A 15,041-nucleotide genomic window follows, 5' to 3' on the forward strand; every position below is an offset into this window, starting at 1 on the left:
AAATGGATGGCGAGGTACAGGGGACATCAGCAAGGGCTACTGTGTGCAGCTATGGCACTAGGGGGCTGGAAGAGGGTCCCAAGAGAAGGGGGCCCTATTGGGACAGTGCTTGGGGCCCTGCACCCTTAAAGTCAAGCTCGCCAGAAGCCAGCAGAAGTGAATGGGAAAGAAGACCTGTGAGGGTAGCAGCAAAGCGAGGAAAGTGAGGGTCCCAGAAGTCACAAGGAGCTAGTGGCCAAGTGAACTGAATCTCCACTAGGACAGAAATGACCCCAGGGTTTAGCAATTTGGAAGTCGCTGGTAACCTGGACAAGAGCAGTCTTAGAGGGCAGGGGACAATGGAGTGGGCTTGTCACCTCTCTCCTTTCCTCTAACCCGTTTCCTCCTGAGGAACCCCACATGCAGGCCAGTGCCCCGGGAGACATCTGGAGCCCTCAGTTTCCCTCACACCCACATCCTCACTCCCCTCAACTCTCTCCTTGCCAACTCTCTCCGCTCCATCCTTGCTCCTCCATTTACTCCAGCCTTGGTTCAGGCCTCACCACCCCTTCCCTGGACTTACAAGTGTCCCCACTGACTGCCTTTACTCTAGTCTCCTCTCCCCCTAGTCTGTCCTCCAGCATTGCCTGAGCGATGGCTCTAAAACGCGCGTCTGACCCTGAGTCTGGTCCTGAAGCTTCCTAGACTTTCATCACCTCAGGATGATAGTCAGCTTCCATGGTGTAATGATCTCATTCTTGCCTCCTCTCTGGCCTTTCATCTCCCAAACTCACCTCCATCTGCCCTGGAGAGCTCCTGCCTCATTTTCCTGCTTCTCTGCCTCATCCTGCCCAACCTGCAGCTAAAGGGCCACCTCCTCCAGGAAGCCTTCCATGACTACTTGTCAGCCTCAGGATCCCTGGCCCATGGCCACTCACCTGCTGCACCGGCTCAATGGTCAGCTCCATGTAGCGACTGATGGCTGCCATTGTCCTGGGTGGCTTGCAGTGTGGCAGTGTGGTGAGAGGCACCCAATCCAAATTCTTTCAAGCAGAGACAGGGAGACAGGAAGGGGAGGGGAATTCTTAAAGTCAGGAGACATTTTCTAAAAACAAGTTCCCATTTTCTTCAAAAGACTCCCTACAGTGTTTCTTCTGTTCTTTTATGGCATCTCACTTTCTGCTTCCTATAAGATGTATCTTATCTCTCTCTTTGAGATCACAGTGGGTCAATGGTTCCTAAAATGTGCTGCACAGTGGAATCACCTGGGCGGCTTAAAAAACAAAATAACTGATGTTAAATTCTCACCCTCCCTCCCCCTGCCAGATATTCTGATCTAATTGGTATGGATGTGACCTGCAGAGTTTAAAAGCCCCACAGAGAATTGTAAAGTACTGTAAAGTTTAGGAACTAGTGCAGCGGGTGCTAAATGAATACGTTTGTAAAGCAGTGGTTCTCAAACTGTAGTGTACATCGGGAGTGCCCGGTGGACTTATTAAGCACTTGAGTTTAGGATTCGGTAGAGCTGGGTGCAGCCTCACAAGTTCCCAGGCGGTGCTGGTCCGGGGACCACACTTTGAGAACCATTTGTCTAATGGACTGATGAAGGGATTGCAAAGGCTCAACTTCCTCCCTTCGGAACACTAAGACACACAGGGCTCTCTTTAAATATCTTAGCTCCCTTTTGGGTTATAGTTCATAATAATTTCTAGAATGGATGAAAATAACCTCCCATTGGAGCCTTCATGGGAGCTTGCATATTTGGTCTAAGCACCTATATAAACCCCTTTTACCTTGGCCATACCCACCACTATCTTCTATTTCATTAACTCAGATTACATATTATTGATAATTTACATAGTATGTAAACATACATATCATATATATATATATATATATATATATATATATTTACATATATGTAAATTACTAAATAGCATAAGTGGACATTTGAACTATTTGACTATTTCATCTACATTGCTTAAAATATATTAAAGTTCATTAAGTGATCAAAAAACTTTTAAAATATATGCTGTAACTGGGAAAAAGTAAGCTCTTATTTGTTCAGGGCATCCCTACTGTTGGGCATAAATAGTAGTTTTTTTAAAGTGACCAGCTGGCCAAGGTCAGAGGGGCACTAGGATCCCAGGCCTGGCCCTGTGAGGCCCGCCCCTGGTCCTTCAAGCGCAAACACTGTGGGACTAGCAGTTTCCTACAGTGAGACCTTGCCTCATTCCTTGCGTCCTGGTTGTCCTCTTCTTTCTCTGCACAGGTCAAAAGGGCTTGGGTGTCGAGGCTCTCTCTGGCTTCAGAGGAAAATCCCAAGGCCCGCCTCACCTTGCTTTTCATCACCCAGGAAAGGAAGATGATCTGGGAAGAGGAATTAAGGTCCAAAGAAGAGGAGTGCTTCTGCCACACCCGAGGGTCCCACGCTTGGATTTCCTTCCCCAGGTTGGGGAGCTCAGGGCCAAGTCTGACTCGCTCTACACTTCCCCGACCAGGGTCCAGCACCCAGCAAGACCCTGCCTTTAATGAACACTTAGGAAATACCTGTAAATCAAAAGCATTTTGTAAAACATCTTCCTTGAAGGGCTTGGCTTACAGGTACAGTACCTGTAGTGGGTTGAACAGTGTTCCACCACCCCCAAATTCATATCCAGTTGGAACCTCAAAATGTGCAACTCAAGAATTAATGAAGATGAGGTCATCGTGGATTAGGGTGGACCCTAACTCCCATGACAGGAGTTCTTATAAGAAGAGAGGACACACAGGTACATAAAGGGAAGAGGGCCATGTGAAGATGAAGGCAGAAATTAAAATTATCCATAAGCTGAGGAACACCAGGAACCAAGGAAAGATTCTCCTGTAGAGCCTTCGGAGACAGGGTGGCCCTGCCTGGACTTTGGACTTCTAGCCTCCAGGGCTGAGAGAAGAAATTTCTCTTGTTTACGCCATCAGGTTTGTGGCAGTTTGTTATAGCAGCCCTAGCAAACTGACACAGTACCTGAGAAAACCAGTTCCTGAACTATTTATGCTAAATCCACACACACACACACACACACACACACACACACACACACACACGCGCGGGCGCACACTCGTCCCATCTTCACCCATCACTGTCTAAGCTTAGCTTGTCCTTAAGGTCCTTATGCCAAGGTCACAAGGGTGTCAGCACATCAGGCAACACGCCCTGTGGAACCAGGGAGGGGCTCACAATCATTGATGAAGGGCAGCCCCTGTCAACTTTTCTCTCTGCTTCCCCAACCTAGGCTCCAGTACCAAAAAGAACACCTTGCACAGCAGGTCAGCTTGCAAAGCCCCTTCCCAGCCCGTGAGAAAGGCAAGGCAAAGGTGAGGAAAACAGGTTCACAAAGGGCAGGGACCAACCCCGGCCGGGAGCAGAACTGAGAGTGAAACCTGGCTCTTTTGATCCAAGGGAACTTTCACAGCCCCTTTTGCTGTTTCACAGAGCGCCAGTCAAGAGGTAATTATTCTTATTAAAAAAAAAAAAAAGGAAACAAAACTTGCACATTGCAATTATGTTTGCCTGCCTCAAGTTTCAAACCACCTTCCTGGCCCCTGGGAGAGAGTTCCATCTAGCAAGAGGGAAGGAGGGCATGGCAGGGCTGGGAGGAGACGAGAAACAGGAAGTGAAGCCCCGCTGGGCCTGGGTGGATACAGCGAGGTCCAGCGCAGCACGGCCCAGGGAGGTCAGGAACCAAGGTGTGGCCCGCAGCAGGTACTCAGGCCGCCGGTCATGAGCCACAATGGCTGAGGCGTAGAGGAGGCCAGCCAGGGCGAACAGGAGCCGGGTCCACAGGTGGATGAAGGGAAACGTCTTGCCATGGCACTGCGTAGAGAGATGAGAAAGCTGGGGCAGGGAGGAGCACAGCTACCCCCCAAACCCCCAGTTCCCTTAGAACTGAGACCCAGGGCCCTGGCAGCATAGCAGGTTGGAGGGCAAACTCTCTGCCCAAGACAAGTCCCCAAGGGTGCTACTTCTGCTGGGCGTCCGGATTTTGCTCAAGCTGCTGCCTTTGCGTGGTGAACTCCTACTCATCCCTCAAATCCTGGCTTAAACTCAACTCTGGGAAACCATCTCTTCCCACCTCCACCCTAGACGGAGCAAAGTAGCTCCCTCTCCTGTGTCCCATCACACCTGACACATCCCTCTATCAGAGTGCCTTTCACCCTGATCATGACTTAGCTCCTTACACATCTGTCTGCCCAACAGACAGAGGGCTCCTAAGAGCAGGGCCAAGGTCCTCACCATCTTGGTACCCCTGGCACCCAGTACTGGGCAGGGGCTTGTGACTGTCAGCTGCGAGAACGTGAGGGAGACTGAATTATGAAGAGCCAAGGCGAGACAAGGAAGTCAGGAAAATTAGAGGTAACATTCTGGAAATTTTGAAACCAAGGGGATATTTTTGGAGAATGAGTAATAGAAATACTGGCTTTCAAAAAAGGAAACATGCAATATTTATATGTAAGTACTCTTTACAGGTATAAAGTCACTATATATATATATATATATATATATATATATATATATCTCATATATACACAAATACTATATATTTCCAATTATACATAATTACATAGTATATTTAAATTAATACATAGATTATAACTTAATTTTCTCATTAAAGGACATATTTAGAGATATACAGGCGTTGGCTAGGGAATGGAAAAAAATCAAGGGAAAAAGCTGTTTTGGGCTAATTTTCCCCATTTTTATTTTAACTCTCAAAAAGATTCCTCATGAGTGTTACATTTCCCTCTGCATTTCTTCTAGTCTGGTTCCTGGGCCTCCCTGTTTTTGGCCCACCATCCCCTAAATATAGACAGCACCCGGGATGGAGGGGAGGCCCCAGAGGCTGAGGGTGGAGACGGCATCCCTTCCCATCTCACACAGCTCAGGAAGCAGCTTGCCCCTGTCAGCACAGCTGCGGTGAGAAGCCCCAGGGGGTCCTCCAGCCTACCCACCCCCATTTTACAGAGGACACTGACAGCCAGAGATGGGAGGTGACTTGCAGCGCTGAGCTAGGACCTGGGCCCTCCTGCCTCTTGCCACTGTTCCTGATAAGCCTGAGCTGGGTGGGGGAGCTCCCCGCTCACTCACATGCCAACCCATTCATGGTGCCCACTGACTTCAAAACTCAATCTCTTTTCAGGGTCGGTTCTAGGGCTTATAGGGTTCTATTTGCCTGCGGTGCTGGACATACAGTAGGTGCTCAATAACTGAATGGAACTGGCTTGGTGACTCGAGATGTGGCAGGAAGTTCTCCAGCCCACATGGGCCTGTCTAGCAGGCGAGGACAGAACGCTGGGTGGACATCCAGCTGGGTGGCTGCCCTGCAAGTCCACACTGGGGGCTGGAAGCTGGGATGCCTCAGCCGGCTCCTGCAGCAGCGAAGACTCCACTATTGTCAGCTCAATGTCCTGGGGATCAGTATGTATTTCATTGTCCATTCAAGGACGTGCTCTTAGAAGAATGGAAATTCTTCCCACTAAAACCACTCAGCCATTCTGCTCACTCCTCAGCACCCCCACCAGGGGTAAATTAGAAGCAGCTTGTGGGATATCCAGGGTCCAAGGCCATGTTGGCTAGGCTTCCCAGAACACCCCAAACCCTGCTGGGTTTCTCCCTAATAAGGGAACCTGGGCTCTGGGCTCTTCTTCATGGGACCAGAGATATTCAGGCCTGGCAGCCCCTCAGAGATGACCCAGTTGAATCCCAATGCAATCATATATCTTCCTGTCACATGGCCATCAGGCTTGAATGCCTTTAGTGCTGGGAAGCCCACTACCTCCTAAGGCAGGAATAACAATACTGATTGCTTTCAACATGCCAGGCACTGCGCAAAGTGTCTAACCTATGGATGAGAAATGCCTCTGCCCCATAACCTCTTCCCAGTCTTGGTCTTGGTTCTCTCCTTCAATACTGCAGAGAACAAGGCTGCTCTTTCTGCCCCAAGACAGCCCTTCTGATTCCTGCATCCATGAGCTTCCTCTTTTCCAGGCCAGATTAAGTCACTCATTAACAAGCATTTGCTGGCACCTACCATGGGCAGGCCCCTAGCACCTGTAATACAGCAGGGAATAAAACGGACAAGGCCACTGCTCTCACAGTGTTGACATTCCTCTATCTTGTTGCCAAGATAACAACTTGGTAAATAACTGAAGGAGCTAATTTCAGGTTGTGACAACTGCTGTAAAGAAAATGAAGCTGAGTGAGGGGCACAGCGGTGGGGCTGGCGGGGCTGTTTTAGGTGGGCTGGTGCTATGGGTTGAATTGTGACCCACCTCCCTCACCTCCCTAAAGATGTTCAAGTCCCATCCCCAGAGCCTGTGAATGTGACCTTATTTGGAAATAGGGTCTTTGCAGATGATAAAGTTAAGGTGAGGTCATTAGGGAGGGCCCTACTTCATATGACTGTGTCCTTATAAAAAGGGGGAAGTTGGACAGAGACACATACAGAGAGACGGTCAAGTGAAAATGCACACACAGGGAGAATGCCATGTGAACACTGGAGCTATGCTGCTACCTGCCAGAAGCTTGGAGAGAGGCCCGGCACAGACCCTTCCCTAGCACCTTCAGAGGGAGTGTGGCCCTGCTGACACCTTGATAGTATTAGACTGCTGGCCTCCAGGACCTAGAGACAATACATTTCTGTTGTGCAGTGTTTGTGGTACTTTGTTACGGCAGCACTAGAAACTAACACAGGTGGTGAGGGCACTGCACCAGTTCCTTCAAAGGCCTTCATGTGCCCAGTTTCCCAGCCCCACGCCACCCTGGGGACCTGCCCCAGGGGTCAGTGAATGGAGAGCAGTGCTCCCTACTCTCCCCTCCTTGATTTGGAGATAGCACCTTTGTTGATGAGACCCCATGTCCCATGAGGTTTCTGGCCATAACAGAATAGGCTGCAGCTTCCTACAAATAATCAACTGAGCTCCTGGCCTCCCTGAAACCTGCTCTCTGGAACTGCTATTAAACAAACGATGCTCTTGGGCAAGTGATTTTCTTTTTTTGGACCCAATGATAGGCCCATTACATTTCTGGTGTTATATCCAGCCACTATCACTTCAGCGAGGCCCTCTTATAAGAGCAGTTTTCACACATCCACAGTAGCTTACTCTTCTATAGGCATTTTCCTGCCTCGGTGGCTTTTCCTGTGCACTCTCTTCTTTCCCTTATCTCTGCCTCCTGAAATCCCACCTTCCCTTTGGAGCCAACCTGAAGCCTCCCCAGCATCCACCAGCCAGGCAGCATGAACAGTTTTAAACCCTCACTCATTTGAATAGTGTAGGAGCCTTCTCTCCCTCCTCTGAAACCCCAAATATTTGATTCTACTTTTCTTAGAGCATTAAAATATCTTGCTTTGTATTTCTGTGTCTTCTATGAGACTGCGAGCTTCCCAAGGGCAAGCACAGCATCTCCAGTCATGTCTGTAGCCCTGTACCCCACCCCCACCCCCACCAGGGACTGGCCAACGCAGGGTTTCCCTCACCCCAGATGTCTGGAAAGTATCTCCCAGTAAGATGCTCCTGAATACACAGAACCCCAGCAGCTACATGATTCTGTCCTCTAAAACCTTCTCATTTACTAATGGGATACGTTTTGGTCCAACCCCAGTGGCTTTTTCCTGAGAGCTTACTTTTCATTTGTTACAAGAAACGGAGAGAAAGCAGTGGACTCTACAGTAAGAGGCCTCAGCACTTCCCCTGGGCCAGGTGCCCATGCACCCCCCTCCCCCCTCTGCCCTCCCCGCCCCCACTTACTCCCCAACCCCTGGAATGGGGTGACACCACCCCTCCACCCTGGAGCTTCGATAATGCTCCCAGGGATGGGCTAAGACCTGCCACGGTGACCCACAGTCCAGCCCTAACCCCAGCCTCACGATTCTGGAGAGTGGGGGGATCCGGGAAGCCCAGGAACCGAAGGCTGCAATGCCACCCAGCAGGTAGCCGAGGATTTCAGTATTGTCCTGTGGGAACAGGTGATATACTCAGCACCCCCAAGGAGACCACCATGCATCCCAGACCAGTCCTTTTCTGCTTCTAGTAGGTTCTTCCCAACAAAGACAAGGCCTAACCCTGCCCCGCCCATCCACACACACCTGGGGCATTTGTTGGGGCTGTGAGGAGGGAAGGGACCTGCACTCCCCCAGGTTGTATCCCCAACCCTCAGCCAGCTCAGTCTCACCTGCAGCACGATTCCCAGCAGCTTCCGCTGTGGCCCTTGGATGGGGCCTGAAGCCTTCGGGACAGCAGCCCAGAGAGCCCAGCCCGGGCCCAGGCTCAGGGGCAGGGCCAGGGCGAATACACTGGCCCTGAGCCGCTGCCTCCTCTTCCTGTCCTGGGAGCCCTGACCTGGAACACATACCAAAGTCCTTCCTATATGGCTCCTGGGATCTGGAGGAACTTGAGAGGTAGCTGATGGGAAGAACTGGTGTTGACCCAGCCCCAGTGCCAGACCAGGTCCCCATGTTGTTCTACAGACCAGATTCTCCCCACCTGTCTAGGCCCTGTAGTTGTGCCACCCACACTTCCGCCATGACGGGTGTTCTTCTCCTTCCTCGGCCCTCTTGTAGCATTTTATGTTTCAAGGCAGGGAGCCATTACCCCTTATCATAAGTACCCATGTGCACACAGCATCGCCTCTCCTAGGCTGGAAGCCCCTGAGGGCGGGCACTGTGCCCTGGCAGTTTCTACAATCTCCTCAAAGCCTGGCACAGAACAGAACTGGCACAAACATGGTGACTGCATCAGTGAGTGAACATGTTTGCGCCAGGGCACTGAAACCGTGAACGAGGCAAGAAGCACCATCTTTGAAAGTCTCCTTGAAACAGAAGGCAGATACTCCTCTGAACAATCCCTAAGAAGAACATTTCTCCTCTGGATAGCATTGAGCAGCTGAGGGCATCTTTTATTAATTGCCCCACCAATGCAGGCATTTTCTTTTTGGACAAGGGTCCAAGCATATTCCTGCCCCTTAAGAAAGCTCCAGTCCTACACACTCAAATACTCATCCCATCTCAGTCATTTCCAGCTTCCGCTCTGCCTGAGGTGGCCAATGCCCATTCTTGGTATCCATTTCAGGAAGCTGTGACGCTTCGTTTGGCCACCCCAGACTTGCCCACTGGGATCATGTCACAGAGCCAGGCACCATCCCTCTCCTTGGCCTTTGCCCACGCTGTTCTTTTTTCACCTGGAATCCCCTAACCTGCGGTCCCAATTCCAATGTCACAGCCTTCCCTGACACCTGCAGCCCCTTCTGTCCTTCTGGTCGCCCACGGTGTGCACGCACCTCCTCATTAGTAGCTCTAAGGATTGTTTAGGGTCCTGTCTCCCTCCTCTGGCTGAGGTCAGGGAGTTTGTTCATTCCTCTGTGCCTGGCAGGCCCCCAGCTCGGACGGGACAAGGAGTGGGCACTCAGCATGCTAATGAATGAGCGGATGAATGAAGACAGGAACAGATGGCCACACACTCACCCTTGAATTTGGAGCCACAGACTGGGAAGAGAATGGACACAAAGTTCAGCAAGTCAACAGCTGCTAGGTAGGCACCAGTGAAAACCTGGGAGCAAATGGAGATAGTGTCAGTGTTCAAACCTTTTTCAGCAACTACAGCACCTGTCATCCCGGATCTCCTCTGCCACATGTGTTCCACTGATATAGTGCTTTCAGGGATGCCTCCCAAGCCCAGGAAAGGTTGAGATCACCTCCATTTGACTGATGAGGAGATGGGGTGCTTAAATGACTAATCTTGAGGAACGAAGCTGCCCATTGGTGGAGACAGGATGGGCACCCAGCCCTCCACTTCCTATTCCACACTTTCTCCACTGCATGGTGTAATCTCTGCTCTATAACTTTGGCCCAGCCACTGACCTTCTCTGGGCCTCAGTTTCCTCATCTGTAAAACAGAGATAATAACAGTGTCTCCCTTACCAATAAGCAGCTTACATGAGCCAATATATGGAGAGTGCTTAGACCAGCACCTGGAGGAAAGTAAAATGCACCCACATATACATGCACTAGCTACTAGGGTAGTATGATTAGTGTTAAGAGCATGTGTCCTGGGGTTTGAATTCTAGCACTAGGATTCTACTTAGTAGAGTTTAACCTTAGAGAAGTTATTTAATCTCTCTATGCCTCAATTTCCACATGTGTAAAATGGGGATAATGAGAGCACCCATGTCACAAGATGACTTGGGGATTAGATGAGATAATGCATGAAAAGTCCTTAGTGTCAAGTAGGTAGTTACCGTATTTCCCCATGTATAAGACACACCCTTATTCCAAAAATGTGGGGTCTAAAACCTGGGTGCGTCTTATACAGTGGTTGTATGAGTGCAAAAAAAAAACAAGCGCGACAAAAGTGGGAAATGCAAGTAAAAAAAATCTACAACCACTGTACAAGACGCACCCAGTTTTTAGACCTCACATTTTTCAAAAAAGGGTGTGTCTTACACATGGGGAAATACGGTAAGCACTTAATAAATGTCAACTATTACTATTGGACTCATTATATTCCATCAGATAATGAGAATGAGCACCCAAAATGAAAGGCAGTCTCTTTCTGAGGCAACTCTGTTCAAAGCAGGGTCTACAACTCTCCTAGTCTGTGTCCTGACCACTAGGCTGCCCTCTTTCATGTCTGCCTGGGTGGACACAAGGCCAGGACCAGCCCCTATGAAGTGACCCTTCAATGGAGCCTACAGGTTTTCCTTGGGACACATGTTTTGGGGTAGGCCACTCCTACACAGGTTTGTTGGAGGGCCTAGATAGACTTTGGGAAAACTTAAAACTGTTTCTTACTCGAAAGCTCTCATCACCACCTGGGAAAGGATTCAGATACTGCTGCACGAGCTGGGGCTGGGCCCCAGGCTCTAAAAACAATTAACACCAACAATCACTATTTATTGAGCATCTAATATGTGCAGCTGCTATTTTAAGTGATGGGGACATGGTAAATATATATATATATATATATATATATATATATATATATATATTCTTGTCTGTGTGGAACTGTCATTCTAGAAGGGATTAAATTCAATAAGCATGAAACACATACTAAGTAAATAAAGTAGAAGGTGTGCTAGAGGGTAAGCTATGGAAAAAATAGAGCAGGATGAAGTCTGGAATGCCTATGGTGGAGGTAAACAGGTGGTCAAGGAAGGCCTTAATGAGAAGGTGGCTTCTGAGCAGAGTTGAAGGAGGTAAGCAGTGAGCCATGTGGCTGTTGGGGCAAGAACACTGGAGTGGGGCAGAAAGACCAGCAAGGGCCCAGGCCCTGAGGCGAACTGTGCCTCGCACGGTAAGGGACTAAGACAGAAGATATAGTCACCTATGGGCCTGACGCACCTGGATGGTGAGCTGTTTGGCCAGTATCGCCCCAACTGTGTCACACAGGCTGGTCAGGAGGCAGCACGCAGCACACAGCGCCGACTGGTCCTGTCCAGATTTCTTTGCACATCGCAGATAGAGAAGTCTGCGGGGACAGAAACAGGTGTGGACAGAACACGGGAGCTGTGAGTTTGGGCTCCCAAAGCAGGTGTCTGAAAAGGGCAATTGTGACTGTGTGTCCTTACGAAGCACCTTCTCCCCCAGGTATTCAGAAGGTATTTCTGAACTTAGTTTACACACAGGAAAAGAAAGGCTAAAAAAAAAAAAAAAAAAAGGCTCCCGGCCTGGGGCAGGAAACAGACCAGCTTCTCTAATGAAGAGGAATTTCTTTCCTCTTACAAATCTGGCCCACTCAAGTTCATGACCACCTTTTAGTGCTAACTAGCTGTCAGGTTTTATTTTATGAAAGGAAACAGGAGGGTTATAAAAGTAACCCAATCAGTGCAGTTTACTGTAGCGCAGAATTGCCTAAATTTAAAAAGGCAAATTTTTTCTTTGATATTAAAGTGAAACCTTTCTAATCCACCCATGTAATGGAGTGGCCAGGCTTTTACGGGCCCACATCAAAGTTGATTTCATTTTGGGTACACGTTCTTTACACACAGGGAGAGCAAAACTCCTGGAAGATGCCATGGAACTTTGGGCTGACTTCCCCTAGCGCTAGCGCCAACCCCCCTCGCCCACCATGGCTTGCTGGCTTCTAGCCCTTATTGCCCTCCCCATTCTCAATACACCCAGGAACAAACTCAGAAAGGCAGAAATGGTCTCGGAAACACTTAGTTCTAGATGTTTCCCTGCTATATTTCTATGGAGAAACCAAGATACAATTGCAGCTGTGGTTTCATTTACTTTAACCACAGGGTAGTACTCGCTCTACATCGTTAGGACCATTGCGCTGGTTCGGAGCATCAGCCCTTGGGAATCATGGATGAGGATGGAAGGCTGTTGGGTTCCTAAACATCCCCTGACCAACCAGAGGAGGCCTGAAGCTCAGAGTAGAAACATCAACCTTTAATTTGGGCCCTAGGCTCCTGAAACCAATTCAAAGCCTAGGAGTGAAGAATCTAAATGAGGGACTCGCTGAGTTGGACCCGGATTAGAACTAATTTATCTCAACTGTTCCATTTGAAAGTGGAGAAAGCTGAGGCTTATGGTGAAAGAGGAGTTAATGGTGGACCTCCTGACTTCACGTGTAGAAGCTTCGCTCTGTATCCTGTTGCTCTGAGCCATTACCCATCTCTCAGGGGTCAGGGATGTCGGGCTGGCCCTAACCCAGCCCACACACACAGCTTGGAGGAGATACAAACCCCAAAGACAAATGAGATTCAGGGATGGTGAAGTCCTGAAAACAAACGGTGTGTCCACACCTAAGGCAGGGTGAGAAAGCAGACGCTCTGCTCCCAGACTAACTGGCTGGGCATTCTTGAGAGTTACCTTATCCTCTCCAAACCTTGGTGTCCAGGTCAGTAAACTGTCTACTAATGCAGACCTCAGAGGGTAGCTGTGACGAACACATGAGCTATGGCATGTAGAGGGCCTCATTTTCCAACCTCGGATCTGGCTAGTTTAATCCTCACAAACCTGCCCCTTTCTGATAGGATCTTGGGTTTGGGTTCCATTCACTCTGGCAAGTTAGTTAACCTCTCAGAACCTTGGTTTCCTGATCTAAATAGGGTAATCACAGCCCCTGCCTCCTGGAGTTGTGGCATGGACTAAATGAGTTAATGAATGCCACACTAGGCCCACATTAAATGTTATAAGTGTCTCTATTCTTATTCCAGCGACTGGGTACTGAGGCTGTAGAATCGCTGAAACACTATCACACGCCTCAGGGGAATATCCATCAAGTGCCTAAGGTGAGCTGGTGCCAGCCTTCCTTGGGGGTTGCTGTTCCTTTCTTCTCTGCCAGGGAATACTTTGGTGGCAGCATCCTTCCAAGCTTGGGAAAGAGTGGCTGAAGCCCTGGGGGGCCATCTTTAGCCAGACTTCACCCTTAGAATCCAGATGATGGTGATCAGCTGACCAAACCGCTCAGGTGCCAGAAAGACACCCAGGGTAACTTCTGTGGCCAGAGTCAGATCTTCCCTTCCCCATTTCCCAGCTAAGAGGGCCTTGGGAAAATGAGCCCAGAAACATTGAGAGGCTTGTCCAAGGTCCTTGCCCTCTGCCAAGGGTTGGTGACAAGCTACAGCAACAACAATGATGTTTAATGAGCACTTACTTAGCGCTTTACCGTACTAACTCATTTAATCCTCCCTTCCGTCTTGTGAGTTATTATCCCATTTACCTGAGGAAAGTGAGGCCGAGGTTATATATCGCTTACCCAGCTCACACCGCCAGCTGATGGGAGAAGGCTGAAACAGAAGCCGGGACTGGCAGCTTCCAGCCCAGGGCCCTGTCCACTGTACCACCCAGCCTCCTCCTGCTGGCCCACAGCCCAGCCTCCCTGGGCGTGGAATCTGGGGGAAAGTATCGACCTCAGTCTACAGCAAAACGTTAGTTGCGCTCCTAGAACTGTGCTGCCTTCTGCATCGTCCCTTCCTGCCCCCGTCCCTCTAGGTTTCCAGCCGGGAGTTAGCTGGCGAGGGAGTGAGCTCCCATTCCCCCCGCGGCCGACCGCCCCCACCCGGCGCCACCAGGTCCCGGTCCCCATTACAGCGCGTGGGCGGCGATCCAGCAGGAGGAGGCGCAGATCCACAGGCCGAAGGAGATGCAGACGCGGTGGCGGGCGAAGCAGCGGTCCAGGTAGCCCCAGTCCCAGAGTGCGGGCGATGGATCGGGGGTGGGCGCCTCCCCCATGGCAGACTCGCCTTCGCCGACTAGTGCCGGGGCCGCCCGCGTGGCCAGGGACCCGCGCGCAGCTTCCCCGGGCCGCGGAAGCTGTGGGCGCTACCGCCCCGCGCCCCCTTCTCTGGGTTCGGCTCTGTTGCCGCGGCCCCCGCGGAGCGTCCGGACCGCGGGCGGGAAGTGGGCGCGCCCAGCTCTGCGGTCCTGGGGCGCCGGCAGCAGCGGCCAAGACTCGAGGTTAAAGTTTCCGGGACCGCGCAGCTCCCCTCCCCTCGCGCTATTGTCGGGGGTCTGCGGGCTGGAGGCCGCCCCCCAGCGGCGGGAGCGGCGAGCTGCCTGGGCACAAAGGCTGCGGCCCCGGCCCCGGCCGCGGCCCCCGCCCCCTTGACAGCTGCAGAGGCGCTGCCCCAGCTGATCCACTTCGTTGTCACCCACCCCCCAGACCCGGCGGCCGGAGAGGAATACAGTGACCTGTCGGGTCACTTTAAGGGACTTTGTCCCCTCCTCAATCCACCACATTTTTTGAGCCAAACAATACGTACTTTGCGTCTGGCGAAGGGCTTGGGTGCCGGGGATCCCGAGGTGAGTGGAGCTTGGTCCTGATGGTTAAAAGGCTACAATACAAAGGTGTGTTAGGAGGCCAGGAAGGATGAGACAAATGCGCTAGTAAACAATCCCCTTACATCTTCTCTCATTCTTTTCTGAAGCTGGACCTGCACCCTCGGCCCCATTCAGTCGCCCAAGCCGGGTTCTGGATGCCATCCAAGACAGGGACCCCAGCAGACAAGGAGCCCGGTGATTTTTGCAATCTGTCCCTTTCCATCCAGGCACTCTGCGACACAATTCAGGTACACAGGGCTG

At 50.7% G+C, this 15,041-nt stretch overlaps 1 protein-coding gene across 7 annotated transcripts in view; it reads right to left on the minus strand.

The window, feature by feature from the left end:
• The window catches only part of TMEM44 (transmembrane protein 44), a 76,546-nt gene extending 62,257 nt beyond the window's left edge, over positions 1–14,289 (minus strand). For all 7 annotated transcript variants that reach the window (XR_002124998.1, XM_019651280.1, XM_019651301.1 and 4 more), the window contains exons 1-8: positions 14,050–14,289; positions 11,352–11,478; positions 9,477–9,561; positions 8,189–8,355; positions 7,884–7,970; positions 3,662–3,832; positions 2,209–2,349; positions 918–1,022 (exon numbers count right to left, since the gene is read on the minus strand). Coding sequence is in view for 6 of the 7 variants with exons in the window: in XM_019651280.1 (XP_019506825.1) it covers positions 918–1,022; positions 2,209–2,349; positions 3,662–3,832; positions 7,884–7,970; positions 8,189–8,355; positions 9,477–9,561; positions 11,352–11,478; positions 14,050–14,192 (1,026 nt within the window). In the remaining variant the exon portion in view is untranslated. The remainder of the gene's footprint in view (positions 1–917; positions 1,023–2,208; positions 2,350–3,661; positions 3,833–7,883; positions 7,971–8,188; positions 8,356–9,476; positions 9,562–11,351; positions 11,479–14,049) is intronic.
• Positions 14,290–15,041: the final 752 nt, after the last annotated feature.

Source organism: Hipposideros armiger, unplaced genomic scaffold (assembly GCF_001890085.2).
Source record: "Hipposideros armiger isolate ML-2016 unplaced genomic scaffold, ASM189008v1 scaffold_8, whole genome shotgun sequence".
NCBI lineage: Eukaryota > Metazoa > Chordata > Mammalia > Chiroptera > Hipposideridae > Hipposideros > Hipposideros armiger.